General features: G+C 52.4%; 1 protein-coding gene across 4 annotated transcripts in view; it reads left to right on the top strand.

Moving 5' to 3' along the window:
- PTPN5 (protein tyrosine phosphatase non-receptor type 5) overlaps positions 1-21,366 on the top strand; it is a 55,892-nt gene that overhangs the window by 16,209 nt on the left and 18,317 nt on the right. For 3 of the 4 annotated variants that reach the window (XM_045039049.1, XM_045039047.1, XM_023239640.2), the window contains exons 2-3: positions 80-170; positions 6,564-6,640. In XM_045039049.1, the coding sequence (XP_044894984.1) occupies positions 151-170; positions 6,564-6,640 (97 nt within the window). In that variant the 5' untranslated portion in view covers positions 80-150. The remainder of the gene's footprint in view (positions 1-79; positions 171-6,563; positions 6,641-21,366) is intronic. The other variant, XM_023239641.2, reaches the window with a different exon arrangement.

Here is a 21,366-nt window from a genome sequence, read left to right as displayed (position 1 = left end):
CGCCAGGCACTCACCCTCTCTCGCCTCAGTCCCCCATCTGGGTGTTCTAAAGCTGGCTTCTCTCCGTTCACATCTCCAGTGTGCTTTTCTGCGGAGGAACTTCCTGCCCTGGCCCCCGATGGCGCCTTTCCCCATCCAGACACCTTGGGAATGAATTATGAGGAAGCCAGGTGAGTGATGTGTGTGGGCTTCCCTGCAGCTCAACCCGTTGAGGAGGACACGCCCTCTCCATGTGCATGCGCTGGGACGTGTGACTCATTTGCATGAAGCAGTCAGCCCGATCATTTGTCTTCCATGAAAGCAGCGTGTCCTTGGCCCATGCGTGCTGAACACGCTGATGAACATCTCGATGGCATTATGGGCCGCTTTCTGATCGTGGTCTGGCTGTCTTCTTCAGGCCGGGAAGATCCTAGCTAGAGTCTGTCTTCCCAGAGCCCCCAAAGCCACTAACCCTAAGACACTGCCTTCCACTTGACCTCTAATGTGTCCAGCAATAGGCTCAGGCCCTGAACACCTGGGATGCAGAGGTGGCTGAGGGGGTGGGGATGCTCTTAAGTGACTGGAAAGCTGGTGGGGGGAGCAGGTGCATAAACAGCTAACTATAGCAACAGAACAAAGTAAGAGGCAGAGAGAAGTAGTGAGCCAGGAGTGTGTGGGGGGGGGGGGGGCCGAGATGGGAGAGCTTGATTCTCCCCAGGAGATCAGGGACTGCTCCATGAAAGAGGTCATGTTGAGGATGAGTAAGACCTGGCAGGAGGGGAGAAGGAAACTTCAGGCTGAGGGAAGAGTGGGAACAAAGGCCTAGAAGTCGGAGTACACGGGGAATAGCGAGGTCTGGTGGTATCAGAGCTCTGGGAGGGTCATAGGAACTCCATGTTAACAGTGACGGGTGTCCCGGGGGCCCCGGAGCCCCAGGAGCATGAAGCCCAGGGTAGAGGCACATCTGCCTGCATTGGGTCCGGAGGTTGCTGGGGGCCCAGGAATCAGGCTTTACCATCCTAGCGCCGCCTGGCCCCTCACCCACCCAGGAAGAGGATGCAGCTCTGCCTCCCTCCCCAAACCTGTCAGCTATTTCTCTACACTAGTCCTGGGCAATGCTGGCATTTATTCCATGATACCTCCTATCGGCACCCACCCATCCCCCATCCCACCCCCCACCCCCCCAGGCAGAGGTGAGGTGCGCCTGGCCCATCCCAGACAGGCCTCTGTTAGAATGCTGACTCACCCATCCCGCAGCAGGTACCTGTCCCATGTCTCCCCCACCAGCCATGAGTTCCAAGAAGATGAGGTGGGCTGGTCCAGGTCCCATCTCCAGCATCCAGCAATGGTGGAATAGCTGTGGGGCACACGTTACCTTCACACACACGCACACACGCACGTAGACAGAGGGCGGTGTTGCCACGCAGGCTGCGAGGGGTCTGACCACCTGATGTTATAGATGAGGCTTCAGGAGCCCAGGGTGAGAGAAGATTCCCCAAAGTCGTAAGTGTGTTGGAGGCAGAGTTTAAAGGAGACGTTGGGTTCACAGCAGACTGTTTGTGATAGCCAGAAGGTGGAAACAACCCTGATGTCGATTGCTTGATGGACGGATAAATAAAAGGTAGTGTATCCACACAGTCGCATGTTATTCAGCCATAAAAAGGAATGAAGTATTGATATGTGCTGCAACCTGGATGAACCTAGAAAACATCATGCGGAGTAAGAGAAGCCAGACACAAAAGACCACGTATTATATGATTCCGTTTATATAAAATACCCAGAACAGGCTAATCTATAGGGACAGGAAGCAGATTAATGGGTGCCAGAGGCTGGGGGTGGGGAGGATGGGCGGGGGGGCTCCCTAATGGGTACGAGGTTTCCTTTTGGGGTGATGAAATCGCTCTGGAACTAGATAGCTGTGGGGGTTGTGCAACATTGTGACTATATTAAGTGCCACTGAATGGTACACTTCCAAATTGGCTAAAAGAGTGAATTTTATCTTATGTGTGTTTTACCATAATTTTAAAAAGGAGTAGATTGGGACTGGATCAGATACCACCGGCCAGGTCTGGTGTCCCTTCCTCAACCACATGCTACTGGACCCCTGTCCTATTATAGACCTTCCCCGCCCAGGCTAGGGGTGGGGAGCCCATGGCACCTCTCGGGTCAAGGGAAGCCCCATGGTCAAGTGGAAGGCTGCCTCACCAGGAAGGCAGGATTCCTGGTGGTGAGGCCTGCTCCTTAGTCACGTGCCTCTGCCTGGGGCCTAGCCCCCACCACCTACCCATCCCGCTGACCATCCTGCTCCCAGCTAGTGCCCGATGTTTCTTACGTCTCAGACCTCTGTGTCTTGCTTTTGCCGTCTGTGCCATGAAAGAACTTCTTTCCCTCGTGACCCCTCATCCATGTAGAAACGTCCTTTAGAAAGAAAAAAAAAGTCTTATTTATTTGAGGGAGAGAGAACATGAGGAGGGGAGGGACAGAGAGAGGGAGGCAGAGAATCCGAAACAGGCTCTGTGCTGACAGCAGAGAGCCCGATGCAGGGCTGGAACTTGTGAACCGTGAGCTCGTGACCTGAGCCGAAGTCAGACACTCAATCGACTGAGCCGCCCAGGTGCCTCTAGAAGCATCCTTTAAGAACCTGCAAGGGGAAGACCCCTTGCAGAAGACTGCCCCACACACAGCCTGCCCCCTCACCGCAGGCCGAGCTCCCCAGGGTATCTAGTGAATAGGTCATCCTCGATGAAAGCAGGTGTGGGTGCGGTCGGTCGTGTTTGTGTGTGTGTCTTCCAGAGATGACTGGGAGCTCCGTTGGGAGGGGCCTGGCTTGTTCGTCACTGTATTCCTAGGACAGCTCTGGTGCCTTGCTCACAGGCCATGCTTGTTGAATGAGGCAGTGGCTTTGGGAAGGTTCTGTCCCCACCCAGATACTCTCCATCAATGAAGGAAGGACAGGCTGGCTAATCTCCAAGTCCTTTTCTCTCTGGGGCTGTCTGGCTGCAAGGGCAGCGGTGCGGGGCCAGCCCAGCAAGTTGCCGCCTGTTGTCGCAGGAGGCCGGTTTTCTGCTCCTTTTGCCCGCCTCCTAGAAATGGAAAAGGAGAGAGAAGGAGCCTGCAGTCATCTTACTGCAAGCAGCTATTTCTGCTCTTGGCAGTGGGGGGGAGAGAGGGCAGTGTCCAGAGACTGGGCTTCTCCATCCTCCCTGAATGGACCATCTCTTCTCTTCAGAAATCTCATTAAAACCCTTCCCCGAACAGCCTAGCCGCGCGGGCTCTGGCCGAGGTCGCCTGGAGTCCTTCAGCGACAAGGCCGAGCAGCGGGCTTTTGCTCCATTTTCCTCTACAGATGAGAGGTGCTACTCTTTCTGCTTTTCTGATTATGAAATTAGTCATTTTCTAGGAAGCTTATTTATAGAGTCCGCTGCATACATGCAGCCCTGAGCTATTCTGAACACGGCTTGGGGCCTGGGAGGCTTAAGGTGTGAAAACAGCTGTGAGTCACACATGGGTCCCCTTCCAGAGGTTTCTGGATACCTTGGTTACCTTTCTGCACCCAGCCGGGAGCCAACCCTCATGCTCCTGGTGTTCTTTACTGTAAAGAGAGAAAAGCCTCAGGATCCCAATCCCCCTGGCCACCAGCTTGATATATTACGCGGACCGAGTCAGACCCCGATTCTGTGCTCCATTTTCCTTCTCTTCTGAATGAGGGGCTTTCTGGATGTGTGATTCTGTGCCTGCTCTGGACAACAGCTTTGGAGGGCTGTGGCTTCACAAAGACCTGCCCACAAGGCAGCTCAGATAATGGCCGTGTTTGAGGTTCCTGATGCTTTTTCCAAGAAGGTCAGGGCAACATTCACTTATTCAACAAGTGATTATTTACTTATTTATTGAATGCCTATGATGAGCCAGGCACTGTGCAAGACTTTGAAGACACAGTGGTGAATAAAACAGAAATGGTGGCCCCTGTCCTCATATAGCTTACAGTCTAACTAGTGCTAATCTCATAATGGCATAAATTAAAACGAAATTTCAAACAGTGTCAAGTTCTAGGAGTAAAAAGTACCAGGAAGTAGAGCCGGGGCAGCTCTCTAGACAGAGAGAAAAGCATGTGCAGAGGCCCTGTGGAGAAAAGAGCCTGTCCAGTGCCGCTTAAGTGCAGAGGACAAAGGGAAAAAGGGGATATAAAATAAGGCTGGAGGGATAAATAGGGGTCAAATCATGCAAGACCTAGTAAAGCATGTTAAAGGATTTCTGTATTTTTTTCTTAGTAAAACAGGATGCCATTAATGTATTTTTTTTTAATTTTTTTTTCAACGTTTTTATTTATTTTGGGGACAGAGAGAGACTGAGCATGAACGGGGGAGGGGCAGAGAGAGAGGGAGACACAGCATCGGAAACAGGCTCCAGGCTCCGAGCCATCAGCCCAGAGCCTGATGCGGGGCTTGAACTCACGGACCGTGAGATCGTGACCTGGCTGAAGTCGGACGCTTAACCGACTGCGCCACCCAGGCGCCCCATCCATTAATGTATTTTTTAAAAAGAAGCTTAGATGATAAAAGGTTGAGTTTTTTTTTTTAATTTTTTTTTTCAACGTTTATTTATTTTTGGGACAGAGAGAGACAGAGCATGAACGGGGGAGGGGCAGAGAGAGAGGGAGACACAGAATCGGAAACAGGCTCCAGGCTCCAGGCTCCGAGCCATCAGCCCAGAGCCTGACGTGGGGCTCGAACTCACGGACCGCGAGATCGTGACCTGGCTGAAGTCGGACGCTTAACCGACTGCGCCACCCAGGCGCCCCTAAAAGGTTGAGTTTTAAAACGGTTAATTCTAGCTCAGGCCTGCCCCATCCAGTTGTGCGGATTGTAAACTGCACAAACTATGAAGCCATATGTATTGGAACCATATGGAGAATGTTTTAGGGGCCAGCTTGAATGAATGCCAGAGACCAGTTAAAAGACTGCCAAAGTAATCTAGGCAAAGAGAAGCTGGCTTGGACCAAGATGTAGGTGGTGGAGAGGAAGAAAAGTGAGAGATTCAGGAGACATGTAAAGGGCCTTGAAGATAGCCGCCTTCTCTCTGCAGGAGGGCCAGGCTCCGAGATTTGAGATTCTCAGAGACCCTGCCGGTCAGAATGAGGAGAAGATAAAACAACGCAATGCCAGTTGAGAGCAGAAGAAGTCAGAATGGAAGGGGTCACCCTTAACCCTGTCTGTCTATCCTTAATTGTTTCAGATCCGCAGCTGGGCCTGAAACTGGCCTCAGGACCAGTCCGAGAGTCAGGATTGCAGAAACAGTGGGCAGAGAGGCAGCTGACCTCTTGGACTTCGTGGAAGTATTATACCGGCAGTGCTGTATTAAAGTTTCTTTTGGCTGCCAATTTCAGAAATCAGTTCACACTGGCTTAAGCTAAAATGCTGGAATTTATTGGAAGGATCCTGGGGCATCTCATGGTTTTGACAGACGTGTTGCCCACTCAAGACTCAGGATGGGCAGAAATGGAGCGGCCCCAAGACCCGCAGCATTAGCGGTTTTTAGGACTTTCTCTCCAGGGCACTGTAGCTGCCATGATTTAGAGCCAGCACCTGCAGACTACAGCCCCCCCCCCCCCCGCCCCCGGAATGCATTTGAAAAACACAGGGGAGAGGATCTGATCGACCCAACCTAGTTGGTGTGTCTAGCCTTGATAAATCAGCTGCTGCCAGGGATCAGAACATGAAGGGCAGACAGCCGCTGGAGCCCATAGTTGATTTCAGGCCGTTCCCAGAGTAGGGGAACCCCTGCGAGCTGCACAGTTGCCCTCGGGGTATGTCTGCTCTACAGACACTTGAAGAGGTCTAGCTGATCTCCAGCAACCTTTTCCCAGGTCATGGGTTAAAGGAGAAAAGCTAGGCCCCATGATAGGCTTGGAAAGTGCCCCGGTAGGCTAGAAAGAGGGCTCTGTGATGTCAGAAAGAAATAGAACATTTAGAATATGCAAAAAAATACGTATAGCTACGTTTTCTAACGATTTCTGGAGAAGAGTTCTGCGGGCCTCTGAGGCAGAAGGTCTTTGCAGGCCTCGAGGAGCTGGACGTAGACCGTGTGTTACCCACACCCCCTTTCTTGCTCACGCGTGGTTCAAACCCACAGGAGCTAGGAGGCACAGCAGCACGACAGTGAGAGCCTAGCCTAGAGTCGTAGACTGTAATCTCATGCCCCGCTCCGCCCTAGTGAGCTGTTGTGACCTTAGGCAAGTTACTGAACTTCTCTGAGCCTGTTGGTTGATCCCTCATCCATGCTGGAGATTTAGTGTGGTAAATTTTGTAAGTGCCTGGCACAGAGCAAGCCCTCCCTCCATGGCAGAGGTGATGGTGGTGGTGATGGTTGTAGGGAACGCCACTGCTGATTATTCCACAGGGAAAATGCCTGCAGAATTCTGCTCCTGCCTCTGCAGCTTGTCCCTTCTGTAGGTCGGTCCTTCTGTTCGGGTCCCCCGCTGGGGTAGAGTTACTCAGAGGGACGCAGGGCAAGCCAGAAGCCTTTTTTGTCTTTGTTCAGGGTTTTGCCTTGATCCCTGTTCATCTCCCGTTCTCCATCTGCTGCAGGAGTGAGAGAGAGAAGCACCCTGCTGATGACTCCGAGGGAGGGGCCCTGGACATGTGCTGCAGCGAGAAGCTGCCGGGTGAGTCTTCCTGGCACCCAGGTGCCCCCAGAGTTCCGAATGCAGGGAGAGAGCCCCGGATGACACGGGCTGGAGAAGAGCCCGCTTAGCTGTGAACTTGCTCGAGAGGAGTGACTCAGCTGGTCGCAAGGTCTCCGTTTAAATGAGGATTTGTTTTTCTAATCCCTGATGTCTTTCTGACCTGTTGTCATATGAAGCTGCTCTGGGCTCCCGTGGAGGGAAGAGCAGGCACCGAGGGTGTGCCGGGAGGGGTGGAGGGAAGGGTGAAGAGCTGGGGAGGCCAGGGCTGCTGGGGACGTGACCGCTGGCCGGCGGTGTGCGGGGCAGACTTCCGGAGGTAAGGTTAGGAAACACAGACAGGCTGAGTGTGGCGTGAGCTGACGGTGGGGCAGGTAATGTGGAGAAACCACCCAGCGGCCCTGTTGACAGAGCTGGCTGCGAGTGTCAGCTTTGTGCCGCCCGAGTCTGGTTGATCGCGCTTGCGGGGAACCTGGGCGGCTGAACCACAGGCCCTTGCGGTCACCGCGGAGACACGACCGAGGCACTCTTGCCTGTGGGGTGGCAGCATGCGGACCAAGTACCCAGGCCATGGAAGGAATAAAGGAAAGGAGAATAGGAGGAGTTTTCAACATACTGTTTTTTCTTTTTATGGAAGTCTTTTTTTTTTCTTACTTACAACAAATATCCGTTGTAGGAATAATAGAAAATCTGACAAGTGAAAAAAGTTATCATCATCCCATAACACAGTACGTTTTCATCTTTTTTCCAAACCAAACCTGTAGCTTGTCAGAAACCTCATGATCGGTGAGGAACCTTAGAGTGGAGTCTTCAGTGATACTCTTTAGGATGGACATTGAGAACAAGGAGGTATGACTCTGAAGCGATGATTCTTTACAATAGGTAGTTATTTTACTCACACCTTGAGCCAGTGGCCCAGCTACTGGGGAAGCTTTCTCAGGCCTCCAGGTAAGGATTGAGCCCTTTGGTGCAGTTCATGCCGTGTCCAGGAGGGGGTGCCATTGCTCAAAACACTTTGGAAGGCCTGTTGAGATGGTCTAGGATGGGTGTCATCTTACAGGTGCCCTTGTGGGGACCCGAAACAGCTAGCTTGAAGAACAGAATTCTCCAGAGGGTTATGAGAGCTGTCTGTGATTATATGAAAGGTTGTCTTTGTGGAGGGGGCAGCAGATTCGTACTGCGTGTCTTAAGCGGCTGGCATAAACCAGATACGGAGAAATTAAAGAGAGGCCTGCTGGCCCACGGGGTGCAGAACTTTCTTCCTGACTCTGAAAGTAGTCCGGTCGTAGAGCTGGATAATTCAAGAGGAGGAAAATGAGTGTTCCATCACTGGAGGCATTCAAGTATTGTCTGGATAGACAGTGGAGAGGAAATTTCCACAATGGGTGGGAGGTCGAGATGACATCCAAAGTCCCTTTCAACTATTAAGCGTTCTGTGATTCAGATATGAGTCATAGAATTCAGAGATGATTGTACGACTGGGGATGGCCCGCTGGCTAGAAAAAATCCACGGAAAATAGGACATGATGTATAGGAGTCCAGAAAGGAGCACAGTGTGAAGGGAAGGGCAGCGGCTTTGGCATTTGAGTCTGGCTTTAGGCTGTTTATGGACAAGTCCCTTACCCTTTGCTGGGCCTCTGGTCCTCATTTGCAAATGGAAACAACAGCAATACAAGTGTTTGTCCTCACAGCGGTCTATTTATCCTTACAGGGATTAAGTAAACATAATCACACAAACATTCATTCCACAAATGCTTTTTGAGCACCTACTATGTGTCAGGTATTATCCTAGGTGCTAGGAATACAGTGGTGAATAAAACAGACTTGTCCTTGCCTGGCTGTGAGCCGCTTCTGGAAAATGGGGTGGAACCACAGGAGAGAGACTACCGTAATAAGAGTAATAGGGTAAATTCCAGCCCTCCCCAAAAGCCAGCAGCCGACTCAGAATGGAAGAGGAGTATTGGTCATCTCCTTTGGAGCCGGCACATTGCCTTCCTCATGACAGGCACTGTTCTAAATACTCTCACATACACATCGCACGTGATCCTGTCCACTGCCCTAAGTAGTTCACATCATTTCCTGTCCCAACTTAGAGATGAGAGGACCAAGGCCCAGGGAAGTGAGAGTCTGTCCAAGGTCACATAGCTAGTGTTTGGTAGAGTGAGGGTTCACTTTGTGCAGTCTCTTTCCAGAGCCCGTGCCCCTGGCCACTTCCCCATTCTGCCGCCATTGTCACTGTGGACACCCATCATTTTCTGGCACCCTGTGAACTGAAGCAGGAAGAGCTAAGGTGTGTCTGTCCCCAGGGAGGAGCCTGCAAGAGATGGGCAGTGTCACTGTGCCTGCCTTGTCTGCATTCTTCTGGAAAGCACTTCCTTCCAAGGGCTAGGCAAGTCATAGGCCCCTCTAGACTCTCATGATGCCATTGTGATTGGATTTTGCAATGATGTTTTGCAATGATGTTCTACCCTGCTTCCTCCATGGGACCATGAGTTCTTTGAAAGCAAATGCCTATCTGTTTCATCCTCCATGACCAGCCTTCATTTACTCATTTCTTCATTCATTGAATGACTGTTCGTTGAGCACCTGCCTGCACAGGGCACTCCTGTAAGCAGTAAAGATTCAACAGTGAACCAAACAGAAAATCTCCACACTCACAGGGCAGTGTTGTGTGCTGAGTAAGAGCAGGGACTCTGGACCTAGGCTTGATTCCACCACTTGCCCCTGGGATGATCATGGGCAAGCTATTTAACCTTTCTGTGCCTTGATTTTACAAAATATAATCAAGAATACTGGGGTACCTGGGTGGCTCAGTCGGTTGAGCAACTGACTTTGGGGCTCAGGTCATGATCTCGCAATTCACAGGTTCAAGCCCCGCATCGGGCTCTGTGCTGACAGCTCAGAGCCTGGAGCCTGCTTCGGATTCTGTGTCTCCCTCTCTCTCGGCCCCTCCCGCACTCTTACTCTCAAAAACAAACATTAAGAAAAATAAACTTAAAAAAAAAGAATACTATTGGGGCGCCTGGGTGGCGCAGTCGGTTAAGCGCCCGACTTCAGCCAGGTCACGATCTCGCGGTCCGTGAGTTCGAGCCCCGCGTCAGGCTCTGGGCTGATGGCTCAGAGCCTGGAGCCTGTTTCCGATTCTGTGTCTCCCTCTCTCTCTGCCCCTCCCCCGTTCATGCTCTGTCTCTCTCTGTCCCAAAAATAAATAAACGTTGAAAAAAAAATTAAAAAAAAAAAAAAGAATACTATTTACTACCATGCAGAGTTGTTGTAAGATCACATGAGTTAATGAAAAGCTCAGAACGGTACCTGGCACATAGCAAGTGAGCTATAGGCATCGCTATTTAGAGAAAGATAGACACTGAGTAACATAAATAAAATATTTAGCATGGCAGATAGTGGTAAGTGCTGTGGAGAAAATTAAAGCCAAGAAGGAGGCATGAGAAAGGACCTGGGGGGTGGTTTGGCATTGTAAGTAGGATGGTCCCAGAACCTGGTAAGAAGCAGACTTCCATAAATGCTCATCAGTCAGAACCACTGACCTGAGCAGCAACCTGGACATAAAAGGAGGGGGGCGGTTATAAAGGCTGAGAGAATCGGGGTGCAAGGCCTTCAGAGAATGAGCTCACGGGCATTGCAAGCAATTGCATAATGATGGGGTAAAAATACAGCCCTCCAGTAATCTGTTCCCCTCCCAGCTGGCTTCCTGCGGGGCGAGACGAGGTGGAGTGAGGGCTAGCCATGCCTGCGTGACTCACGTGTTCCCACACGCACCGCCAGCAAGGGGCGGCATGGCCAACACGCCCGGCCACGGTCACCCGGACCTGAATCAGCACCAAGCAGGTCGCGGAGTCCTCCCAGATGGAGATTTCTGGGTGGAAACATCCTCAGGCATCGCCAGCACCCCCAGGCAGCCCGCAGCTGCCTCGGGACAGGCTCTCTCACCCACACCCCCCGGGGCACTGCCCGCCTGTGCTCACACGCTTGCCTTAGTGCTCACTTGTCCCAGCCCCGTGCTCGTGTGTGCACGTGCACATACCCACACGCAGCTCCCCGGGCACACGCCCCACCTCTCTCTGCCTCATGCAGCCCCACGGGCGCACACCCACTTGAAGCTCCCGCACCTGCGAGCCTCCTTCCTCTTGCGCACTCGGGATCTCTTGGCTCCATGGGGCCATCATCCAGACTGATCTGCCTGCTCCGTCGTTCCCGCTTGAGGTCTCTTTTGCTTCCGCAGCCATGCCCCTTCTCATGTACGCTTATAGACGAGCGGGCACACTCCTTCCCTGCCATTCTCTACCCTTTGCCCAGGCCCTCAGCTGTGCACAGTCCCAGGCGCTGGTGTCCCCTCTCTGCTCCTCTGTGCGTGTGTGCACACACACACACACACGCGCGCTTTTTTCTTCTCCCTCATGCACACAGTCTTGCACACATGGTCACTCTCCTTTTCTCTCACTCCCCTTTCCTTGCTCATTTACTTGCTCACATTCACCCAAACACATTTATACATTCAAACTCACACTATCCCAACCCCCCCCCCCAACCATGTGTAGGTGTTCATATTTGCAAGAAACCAGCCAGCCCCGCTGATGCTGGGGCCTCCGCTCCTTCCCCAGCCGGCACCACTGCAGTCCCAGCCTGTCACCAGCAGCTTCCTTTGGGGTACGGGCTGGGGGAAGGAGGTGGATAAGGCCACCGTAGGTGCTAGTGATGGCATGACATCACCAGGTGTCGCTCGCACTGTCTCCAGGGGGCGGGCCCAGGGCTGGCCTGCTCCTGACATTTGTAGGGACCAAGGCCACACTGCAGAAGAGGCCCCTGGTGGCACACCACCCTCTGCTGAGTCCTGCTCTGCAAGGGCCCTTGTGTGGCATGTGGGCACGTCAGTCTGTGGGTCCAAACATGGTCCACATGCCACCCCGATGCAGCCCTTCGGCCACCCCTCAAACCTAAAGGTACCCAGGCAGGAGGCCACGTCCAGCCGCAGGAGGGTCTACTGCACCTGTGCAGGCTTCAGGATGTTTGGTTAGAGAGTTCTAGTAGCCAGAGCATGGCCTGGAAGGGAAAGCGTGGGCACACCCACTGGGCCCTGTGGACTCCTTGCCCCGTGGGGACTGGCATGGCCAGAGGGGAAGGGCCTCAGCCTGGGTCTGAGGACAGCTCTGCTTTTAGAAATAAGGTGCTCCCACGGCATCCCACAGCCGACAGCTGGCTGGAGCCATGACAGTCACCGCCACCCTGGGATTTAAGTGTGCCATGATTAACCGATTCTGTGCAAGGTTGTGAGTAGACCCTGAAGGCCTGAGTAGGCCGTTGCCCAGCTGGCCTCTTGGTGACTCTTGTACTGACTCCCACCTGAGTTCCAGTGCCTTAAAGGCTACCTTCTGCCCAGCCCTAGGTTCTAAATCATCACGGGTATCAAGCTGACCCTCTTTGGAAGGGGACAATGTCTAGGTGTCAGCTAGAGGCCCACTGCCCATCCTGGGTGGCCTTTTATACAGTAAAGGGGATATCACTATTGAGGAAATCTTCATTACCCTAACCTGCAGTGACTGCCCCTGGCCATCACAGAGGGTCACATTATAGTTTTCACAGCTGTCCCATCATGACACAGACAAGGCCTTGGGCCAGAAACCAGGAAGAAGGGCCAATTGAAAAACCCTTTTATCGGGGCACCTTGGTGGCCCAGTCAATTAAGCATCCAACTTCAGCTCAGGTCATGATCTCATGGTTGGTGGGTTCGAGCCCCGCATCAGGCTCTGTGCTGACGGCTCAGATCCTGGAGCCTGTTGCAGATTCTGTGTGCCTCCCTCTCTCTCTGTCCTCCCCCACTCGCTCTGTCACTCTCTCAAAAATAAATACACATTAAAAAAAAATTTTTTTTTTTTAAAAAGAAAAGCCCTTTTATCAATTTGACAAACTTTTATTGAGCATCCACTCCATACCCAAGGCTGTGCCAGGCCTTGGTGACCCAGTGAAGAGTGAGACAGACCCTGGTTCCTGCTTTCAAGGAGGAGGGCACCATGGAGGGGTGTACCAATAATGTAACCTTATCTTGGGGGGTCATGGAAGTCTTCCCAGAAGAAATGGCCTTTAAATTGTCACCTGAGGGGTGAGCAGGGGCCTGGTCCTGGTTCGTGTCTTTTGGGACCAGCTATCAAAGCATTTTAAGGAACAGATTAGCCTCATAATGTCTCCCATCTCCTCACCCTTTTTCTCAGCAAAACCCCTCCGACTGGTACCTAGTATTGGTTCACGCTGGTCTAGTAGGAAGTGCAGGAGCCCAGATAGACAAACATAGAGAAGACAGGCCTGGGGGGATATAGTTGTACTGCTGAGGGGTCTTGTGCCTGTCGACAGCAGCCTGGGTTCTGTTGACTTTTATTTCTTTGTATAACTGGGGTTCTGTTTTCATCCAAAGTTTTTAATGCATTTGGGATTGTTTACCGGCTAGCGGTACAGTGAATCGTCTTTGTCTTGAGTCTTCAGAATGGAAACTAGAGAAGAAAAAAAAAAAAAAAAACAAAAAAAACCAGCATTTGGATGTGCTAAGAACCCTAATTGGAGAGCATTGTGTAATGATACCATTGTATTGGGAAAAGAAGTACCAACCCAGGTACTACTGATTAGCGATGGTATAAGGGTAACTCTTCTCAGATACCAGGGCAGATATGGAGGGACGAACCCATGTAGCTGCGTCTTGGGATGCTGTGGGGAGGCAGACCAATCTAGGTTCGAATCCCAGCTCTGCCACTGACCAGCAGCGTCACCTCGGGTAAGTTATCTGACTGCTTCGGGTTCCATATCCTTTACTCTAAAAGGAGATAGTACCGTGATGAGATCTTTGCAGAGATCTCGTGAGGGTTAAATAAGCTGATGCATGCTGAGTGCCCTGTAGATGCTAGCTTCTAATGGTGGTGAGGATTGTTCCGGGATATGGAGTGTGAACAGAAAACCCTCCGCATATTCCCAAGGGCCCGGGCATCAAGTCCCCCACCAGTCCTTCAGCCCCGGAATGGACAGTATAGCTTTGTGGGTCTTTCTTGACTCCCCGCCGCAGGCCTGAACCAGCACAGACACATGGGGGAGCGTTGTCTATTTGCAGAGTCAGGTGGGGAAAGGGGCCAGGGTTGCAGGGAGGGACAATCACCCATTTTCCTCCATCAGTATAGAAATGGTTCTGATATTCTTAGAGAGTTACTTGGATGTGTGATGTGACTGGAGTCTTCAAAATGGGAAGAAAGGCTATCTGCCTCCACACAGGATATTGCTAGAGACCTTTCAAACAAATGGACATCCGAGGCATCCCTAAGATATGCAGTGACAGATGCTGGCCTCTTTCTCCTGGGCCTGGCCCAGGGACTCATCACTCCAGCTCCCAGAAGTTCTTTATGCCTTAAAAAAAAAAAAAAAAAAAATCTCGTCTTTTCATTTGAGCCCATTTCTTCTTTTCAAGTCCCAGCCTCTTGTTTTGCTTAATCTATTGCTATAGATTAATCTAGAGCTATTTGCTATAATCTATTGCTATTTGCTTAATCTATAACAAATGGTCTCAAAGCTTTGTGGCTTAAAACCACAACCTCTTACTTGCTCATGATTCAGGGGGTCTTGGAGGTCCCAGCTGGGTGATTCTTCTGTTCATGTGTCTTCAACTGAGGTCACTCCCTCAGCTGTATTCACCTGGTGCTGGGCTGGGATAGAAGGGCCAAGAAAGCTTTTCCTACATGTCTGGCATCTCAGCGTGAATACCAGGAGGTAGGGATCGTTAGGGCACCTTGGAGGCCGTCTGCCATACTGCTTAAAAGTTGAACCCTTGAAATCCAAAGAGGCATATTCTAAGGATACGCCTCTATACAGAATGACTTATGAGGGAAAAAATCCACCCACAAAGAAAGAAAAAATACCAGAAAATATGTCAGAAGGAAACCAGTGCCTGTCTCGGCGTGGTAGGATTATGAGTGACTTGAGTTTCCTTTATGTTCTTATTAGGGTTACCCCCCCCCCATATATTCCAAAGTCATTTAAAAAATGATTAGCCACCCAAGAATATTAATTAATCCTTGCCAGGCGAGAGTGGTAGTTGGGGGTAGCAGAGGTTGTCTGGGGTGAGTCACCTCCCTCTAGGTTGGGTCGCTCAGCCTGGCGGGACCAGAATCTCAGGCTGACCCAACCCCAAGGGTCTTAACGGGGGCCAGTTAATCCTCTGGGGGCATCTGTGGAGACAGCCACTAGGCCCCGAAATCCCCCCTCCCTGGAGAAATCCAACAAAATGATTCAGATAACATGTTGGTGAATGAGCTCAGAGAGAAAGAGGCTCAGGGGTCTCCTTGGCAGTTGGTTTTGCTTCAGCCAAGTCCGTGAGCCCTGCCCCCTAAAGAGGGCATCGATTCCCAGGCAGCCAGAACCTGCTATGGGGCCAGAAGAGCAGTGTCCCTCTCTTCAGCCCTCCCAGGTCCAGGACCCAGACAAGATGACAGGCCTTCCTTCCTTCGGCCATTGTTCTTTCCCCGTTGGGCCTTGATCCAACTTACAACTCGGTGGTGGTTTTGTTTCATGTTTCCTTGGGGGAGGCAGGCAATGATCGCTTTAGGTATTAGCGTGTTGTCAGTCATACTCGTGGGTGCACAGCCCCGTTATCCTCAGTGGTCTCCAGGAGGCTCCTGTCTGGTTTTCTCTACTTATTCATTCTCTTTTTTCTCCCGCTGCCATATTCCTCCCCGTAGTTAATGTGTTCTAAGGGATTCGGCGTATGTTTTCCGCGTGTCTCTCTGTGTGCTCTTGCAGAATGGGCGGCGATATTTTGTGGGCGTGTGTTTTTAATCTGTATTCACTGGGTTGTGTTAGATCTCGTTCTGTCCGCTCTGACCGCGCTGTTCCTGAGATCCATCGTGTGGTGCTGCATGTACTCTGACTCTTTGCCTCTAAGGACTGCACAGTACTCCCCAGCCTGTCCCCGGACACGGCCTGCCAGCTCCTCCAAGCGAAGGACATGGAGATCCCCCCACCTCTCCCACCCCTACCACAGAGAGTATGAGCGTACATGCCCCCTTAGGGACTGGGTGAGAATTTCTTGGAGCAGAACCACTGGTTTCCAGAACTGGCTTCCCAGGCCAGTTCCAGCAGAGGATCTGGAAGAAGCTAGAGAGGGAGAGCTAGGAATAAGGTGGTATGAGTGGAGGCTGGGGAGGTAAGCAGGGGCCAGCGCGTGCTGGGCCTTTATTGTTGACCATGATAGAGTTTGGTCTTTATCCTAAGAACAAGGGGAAACCATTGAATTAAATTAAAGCAGGGACTCAGATTTGTTTTTTTTTTTTCTTTTTTTTTTTTTTCCAACGTTTATTTATTTTTGGGACAGAGAGAGACAGAGCATGAATGGGGGAGGGGCAGAGAGAGAGGGAGACACAGAATCGGAAGCAGGCTCCAGGCTCCGAGCCATCAGCCCAGAGCCCGACGTGGGGCTCGAACTCACGGACCGCGAGATCGTGACCTGGCTGAAGTCGGACGCTTAACCGACTGCGCCACCCAGGCGCCCCTCAGATTTGTTTTTTAAAAATGGGTGTGTGCCTTTAGCACTGGAAGGGCCCTTAAAGGCCCCTGGTCACACTCTTTGAATTTATAGAAGGCCTCAGAGGCCCTGGAGGCAGTGAGAAGCCCTGGGCCACATAGCTCGCTAGAGGCAGAGGTAGGACTGCCGTCGCGGCCTCTCGACACTTTACCAACATTGTGAGGCTCCCCGGTTGCAGGGGGCCACCCCAGGATGGCAGCCTCTAGAGGCTTGGGATTTGTGGACGCTGCTATCCTGAGAGTCTCCCTTCCTGCCACCTGGACTTTCCTGTACTTGCCAAAGAACCCCAAGGCAGGGCTCAGGCCTCTGCGGCCATAGGGCCTTAGGCCTCCACCCTTCAGATAACCCACTGGCAGTGCCTGTGAAACTTCCCATGCTGGCTTCGCCAGCGAGCGCAGAATTAGAGGGTTAGAGACACACGCGCCAATCCTCGTTCTGCCTCTGACTCTCTGAACCTCAGTTTCCTCAGCTGTGAAATGGGCGGTAGACTGACTCTCAAGTCTGTCCCTTCCTTGCCATGCGTTTGTGTTTAAGCCTCAGGCACTTAGGACCTCTGGCACCCCGTCACCCCAGGGCCTCTCTGTCAGTTCTTTCAGTTCTCAGCGTGGGCAGCGGGGGGTGGCCCGCACCCACAGAGTTTCGTTGACCCTTTTCACCCTTGTACTTCTGGGCCCCCGCTCCAGAGAGGCACCAAGAACTGAGGCTTTGTTTGTAGCAACAAAGCTGTTTGCAATTTCAGATAGAACCATTTCATTATATCCCATCGAAAGATTACTTGAGTTGTGTTTTGTTTTGAAAGCTTGTTAGCATTCTGGATTTAATGCGCTGGCAGAGACAAAGATGCCCCCCTCCCTTCTGCCACCCTCAGTCCATGCCCACTCTCTCCACCAACCCCAGTTGCAGGCCTACAGCCTCACAGCTCCTGCCCTGGAGGGAGCAAGGCATCTATTGTCCTCCTGGGGGGCCCAGCAGGCAGATGAAAAGGAAGTCCTTACTGCTGCCCCTCCCTCCCTCTCCCTTCCCTTTCCCCTCTTCCTCCTCCTCCTCTCTAAATTCTGCTACTGTTCATTCACCATGTGCTGGGCACCAGACTAAGCACTTGGCATGTTTTACCTTATGGTATCCTCAAACTCCAACAGGCAATTCTTACTATACCTGTTGTCCAGAGGAGAGATTAAGTCACTTACCCGAGGCCACAGAGGTAGCAAATGGCAAAGCCAGGCATCAAACCTAAGTTGGTGTGGCTCCAAATCTTTTGCCACAAGCCACCAGAAAAGCTGCCTCCCCAGAAACAAAGCCACTTTTGGGGGATGGGAGGAACTACAAGGTCAGGTCCTGGAGATATTTTTTGTTACTTAAATCTGCCTACTGAGAGCATCCACTCATGGGTCCTATTCTCGCCTCTTAACACGCGCACTCCCCTAGCACAGTCTCTCAGGTGTCCGCAGACAGTCCTCAGCACCCCTGCCCACCCCCACCCCCACCTCCCCTGCTCCGAACTGAACATGGAGGGAGGGAGACCTGAGTTCCCAGACCTCTGCCCCTCATCTACATACCCATCCTGCTTTTCTCTGCCCACCCCGCCCTTAGAGCCCCTCCCACTCCCGACCCTGCCCCCGTGCTGGGGTGGTCCCTGTCCCTTCTGTCCTAGAATGGGCTGGAGCTCTTTCCCAGGCTGACTTCCCCTGACAGGCAGGAGGAAGAAACAGTGGAGGCCCAGGCAGAGGGCGGGCAACATAGGGTCTGGTCAGGAAGACAGATGTTGAAACACAGCTGCCTGGGTCTGAGGCCTGGCTCTGCTCTTCACCAGCTGTGATGGCCTTGGGCAAGTCACTTGGCCTCCTGAACTCCTGGTGTCCTGTCTGTGAAAGAGGACAGTCCTCTCACCTACCTCATATGCTGGTCATAAGGCCTGAACGGGTTGGTATTTGTAAAGCAGTCAGGGGGTGCTAGATTTTGTGCTTTGCTAGGCTAGTTAAGAGGAAGGACAAAATCGGGGCGCCTGGGTGGCTCAAGTCGGTTAAGCGTCCGACTTCAGCTCAGGTCACGATCTCGTGCTCTGTGAGTTCAAGCCCCACATTGGGCTCTGGGCTGATGGTTCAGAGCCTGGAGCCTGCTTCCGATTCTGTGTCTCCCTCTCTCTCTGACCCTCCCCCGTTCATGCTCTGTCTCTCTCTGTCTCAAAAATAAATAAACATTAAAAAAAAAAAAAAAAGAGGAAGGACAAAATTGAATTCTGTGGCTTGGAGGAAGCAGAGCTTGTATAGCCCAAACCTCACACCCACAGGCTTGCACTTTGTATTGATCTGAGAACCAGGGTCCCTAGCTTGAAGCAAGTCACTGAGGAAAGTTCTGGAGAATTCGGCATCAGACAGGAAGGAGAATAGTATAGCTGTCCACCCCCTCCTTTGTGGTACAGATTTCTCACCTTGCTTGAGGTGAGTTCTCAGAACGTCAGCTTTAAAACCAAAGTCCCATACATAGGGTAGTTTGATTATCAAACTCTAGGGGGCCTAAGGTGCGGTACCCTCTTGCTGCATTGGCCTGTGCGCTGAAGGTCAAGGCGGATGGTTTCTTTTCAGCATTCAAATTTTCCAGAGCACCTAATGCGTCTTAATGCATTCACCGTCTCATTCTCAAGTTTCCCCCTCTCTCTCTCTCTCTCTTTCTCCCCCTGCAAGGCCTCAGGGTAGCTACTTTTTTTTTTTACATGACTGCTGAAGGTTTCCAGAGCAAGCGTCCAGAGAGAAGCAGCAGAAGCTTCGAGAACTTTTCTAACCTAGCCTCAACGGCCACTCATCACCTTCTGCCACATTCCCATCTTCAAGGCACTCATCTAGGTCAGGGGGAAGGGACATAGACTCCACTCCCATCGATGGGAAGAATGTTGAGGAACTCACAGACACATTTGAAAATGACCACAGGAGTCAAGTTACACGGAGGTTAAATGGCCTGCCTAAGTCACGTAGCTGATAAATGGTGAGCACCCATGTCCTATTCCAGAATCTTCTTAGGCCAAAATTGGTTTCCTTTTCCCAAGCCATCCTGCTTGCACTGCTGGGGAATGCAGCAGTGAACAAGACTTGGCCTTACCCTCGGCCAGCTTCCCATCTGGAGTACTGAACTCACTGCCAGCCCCAGTTCTTGTCATCTCACTACCTCCTTCTAAGGGTATGTCTGCCTTCTTGCTCGCTGATCAGCAGGACTCGTGCGGTAGACGTGTTATGGGGAGCCAGTGCAGACTTCCAGGACCCCACACCCACCATCAGTCTGCCTTTGCCCAGAGAGGCTAGATTTTTTTTTTTTTCTTTTATGCCAGGGCTCTTCTCACGCCCAGGAGTCCTGCTGGTCCGTGGTAGGATTGAGACATAAAACAGCCTCAAGAGCCTAGGACAGGTGCTTGGTGAATGTCAAGTGAAAATGTTGTGTTGGGGAATCTTCTCACCCTCCACCACATCCCCTCTGACTCCTAGTTTGCCTTTCACACCCACCCCCCCAAAAGGCAGAAAACGGAGACCACCACTCTAGCCTCTCCCAGGGGGGACAGAGTCCATGGCAGTGCCCATGCCTTTTGAGGCCAGGTTGTCCCTCTCCCAGCCCAGGACGTCGCTGAGGAGTGTGATAGTTGTGGTGGCAGAAATAGCTGATTGGGCCTCTTCCTTCTAGACTCTTCCACCCCTTCTCTGTTCCCCTGGCAGCACCTACCTCCCTTGGTTCTACATTCAGGGCTTCCCCAAACAAAACCTCAGAATAGGCCTGAGTGGCCTGCCATGCCTCATCCTCTCGTGGTTTCCAGATCTTTCTGGGAAATAGCAGAAAGATCATGGGTCGCGAAGGTCCACAGACCTGAGTTCAAACCCCAGTTCTGCCACTTCCTGGCCCTGAGTGAGCCACTCCCCTTCTCCGTCCTGAGCTTCCCTGTCTGAAACTAGCAGACGAGACCAGATGCCCCTTGGGGGCTGTCAGGCTCTGACTGTCAGCAATTCCAAGAGCCTGGTCGGGACTGAGCGTGATGTTCTGTTGGTCAGGGCCCCCTGTGAGTATGTGGGCATGGCTGGGAAGTCACTCATGGCCATGTTTGGGGAAGGAAGAAAAGCTGAATGGGACAGAACCTCCTTCGTCATGTAAACAGGAACAGGCTGAGCCAGCCTCCTGTTCCAGTTCCGGTGGGCTGGCAGCCGGAGTGCTCGAAGGATGAGTCACTGACAGCAGCAGCCTCGGGTTCTGGAGCTCAGGCGGCGCCAGCCCCAGGGCACACGGTAGCTGCAGAGTTGAACGGTGGGATTCAGGTGCTAGGTGACAGGAGAGCGATCAGAGGGCTTCCATAAGCCCGGGGTAAAATCCGAAGGCTGTTTGCTTGCAAGCCTTACCCAGGGGCCCCAGAGCTTTGGCCAGGGATACTGAGCACCTGCCTTCCCGTGCTTCTTCCCTCCATATCGTGTGGCCATTGAGGATCCGTCAGGGGGGCTTGGGCACAAATGCTGCACCCCACCCCCTCCCCCATGCAGCTGGTTAGGGTTCAGGATTTTCCCCAGACGCAGGGACTCCCTCCCAGGCTCTCACCGCCTCTCTCTCCTTTGCTGCAGTGACCCTTCCTGATAAGCAGTGTGGCAAAACGGAAGGCTCGGTCTGTGTCAGGAGGCCCTGGGTTGGAATCTCGGGTCTTCACTGACTTGGGCGAGCCATTTGACCTCTGTAAGCCTCGATTTCCATGCCTGGAAAATCCCCTTCACCCTGCGCAAGAGGCAAGCCCGTGAGGAGCCCGATGTTAAATCACTGTCAGCAAGCTGCCTCTGAGTCAGGGTTTCGTGCGTGGCAGAGCAGCTACCTCGCTGTGAACTATTGAAAAGCCAGCCCTTGACACAAGCGGCCGCCTCTCACCGACAAAACGGGGCCGATGATGAGAATGTCTACCTCACGGGGCTGCCGAGGGAAGCAAGCCTGCCTGGTGAGGTGACGGTGTCGCGCCCAGAGCGGGCTAGTGACTGGAAGGTGGGCAGGGCAAGAACAAGAGTGACCTCATCTCTAGGAGAGGGACCAGGAGCCGAAAAGACAAATGGGGCCAGGAGCACGGTGGTCCTTGTCGGCCGGCGACTGCTTTTCGTTCACTGTTGTGTCCCCCGGAGCCTGGCCCGGGGCT

Source organism: Felis catus, chromosome D1, assembly GCF_018350175.1.
Source record: "Felis catus isolate Fca126 chromosome D1, F.catus_Fca126_mat1.0, whole genome shotgun sequence".
NCBI lineage: Eukaryota > Metazoa > Chordata > Mammalia > Carnivora > Felidae > Felis > Felis catus.
This window is presented reverse-complemented; position numbering and strand designations above follow the sequence as displayed.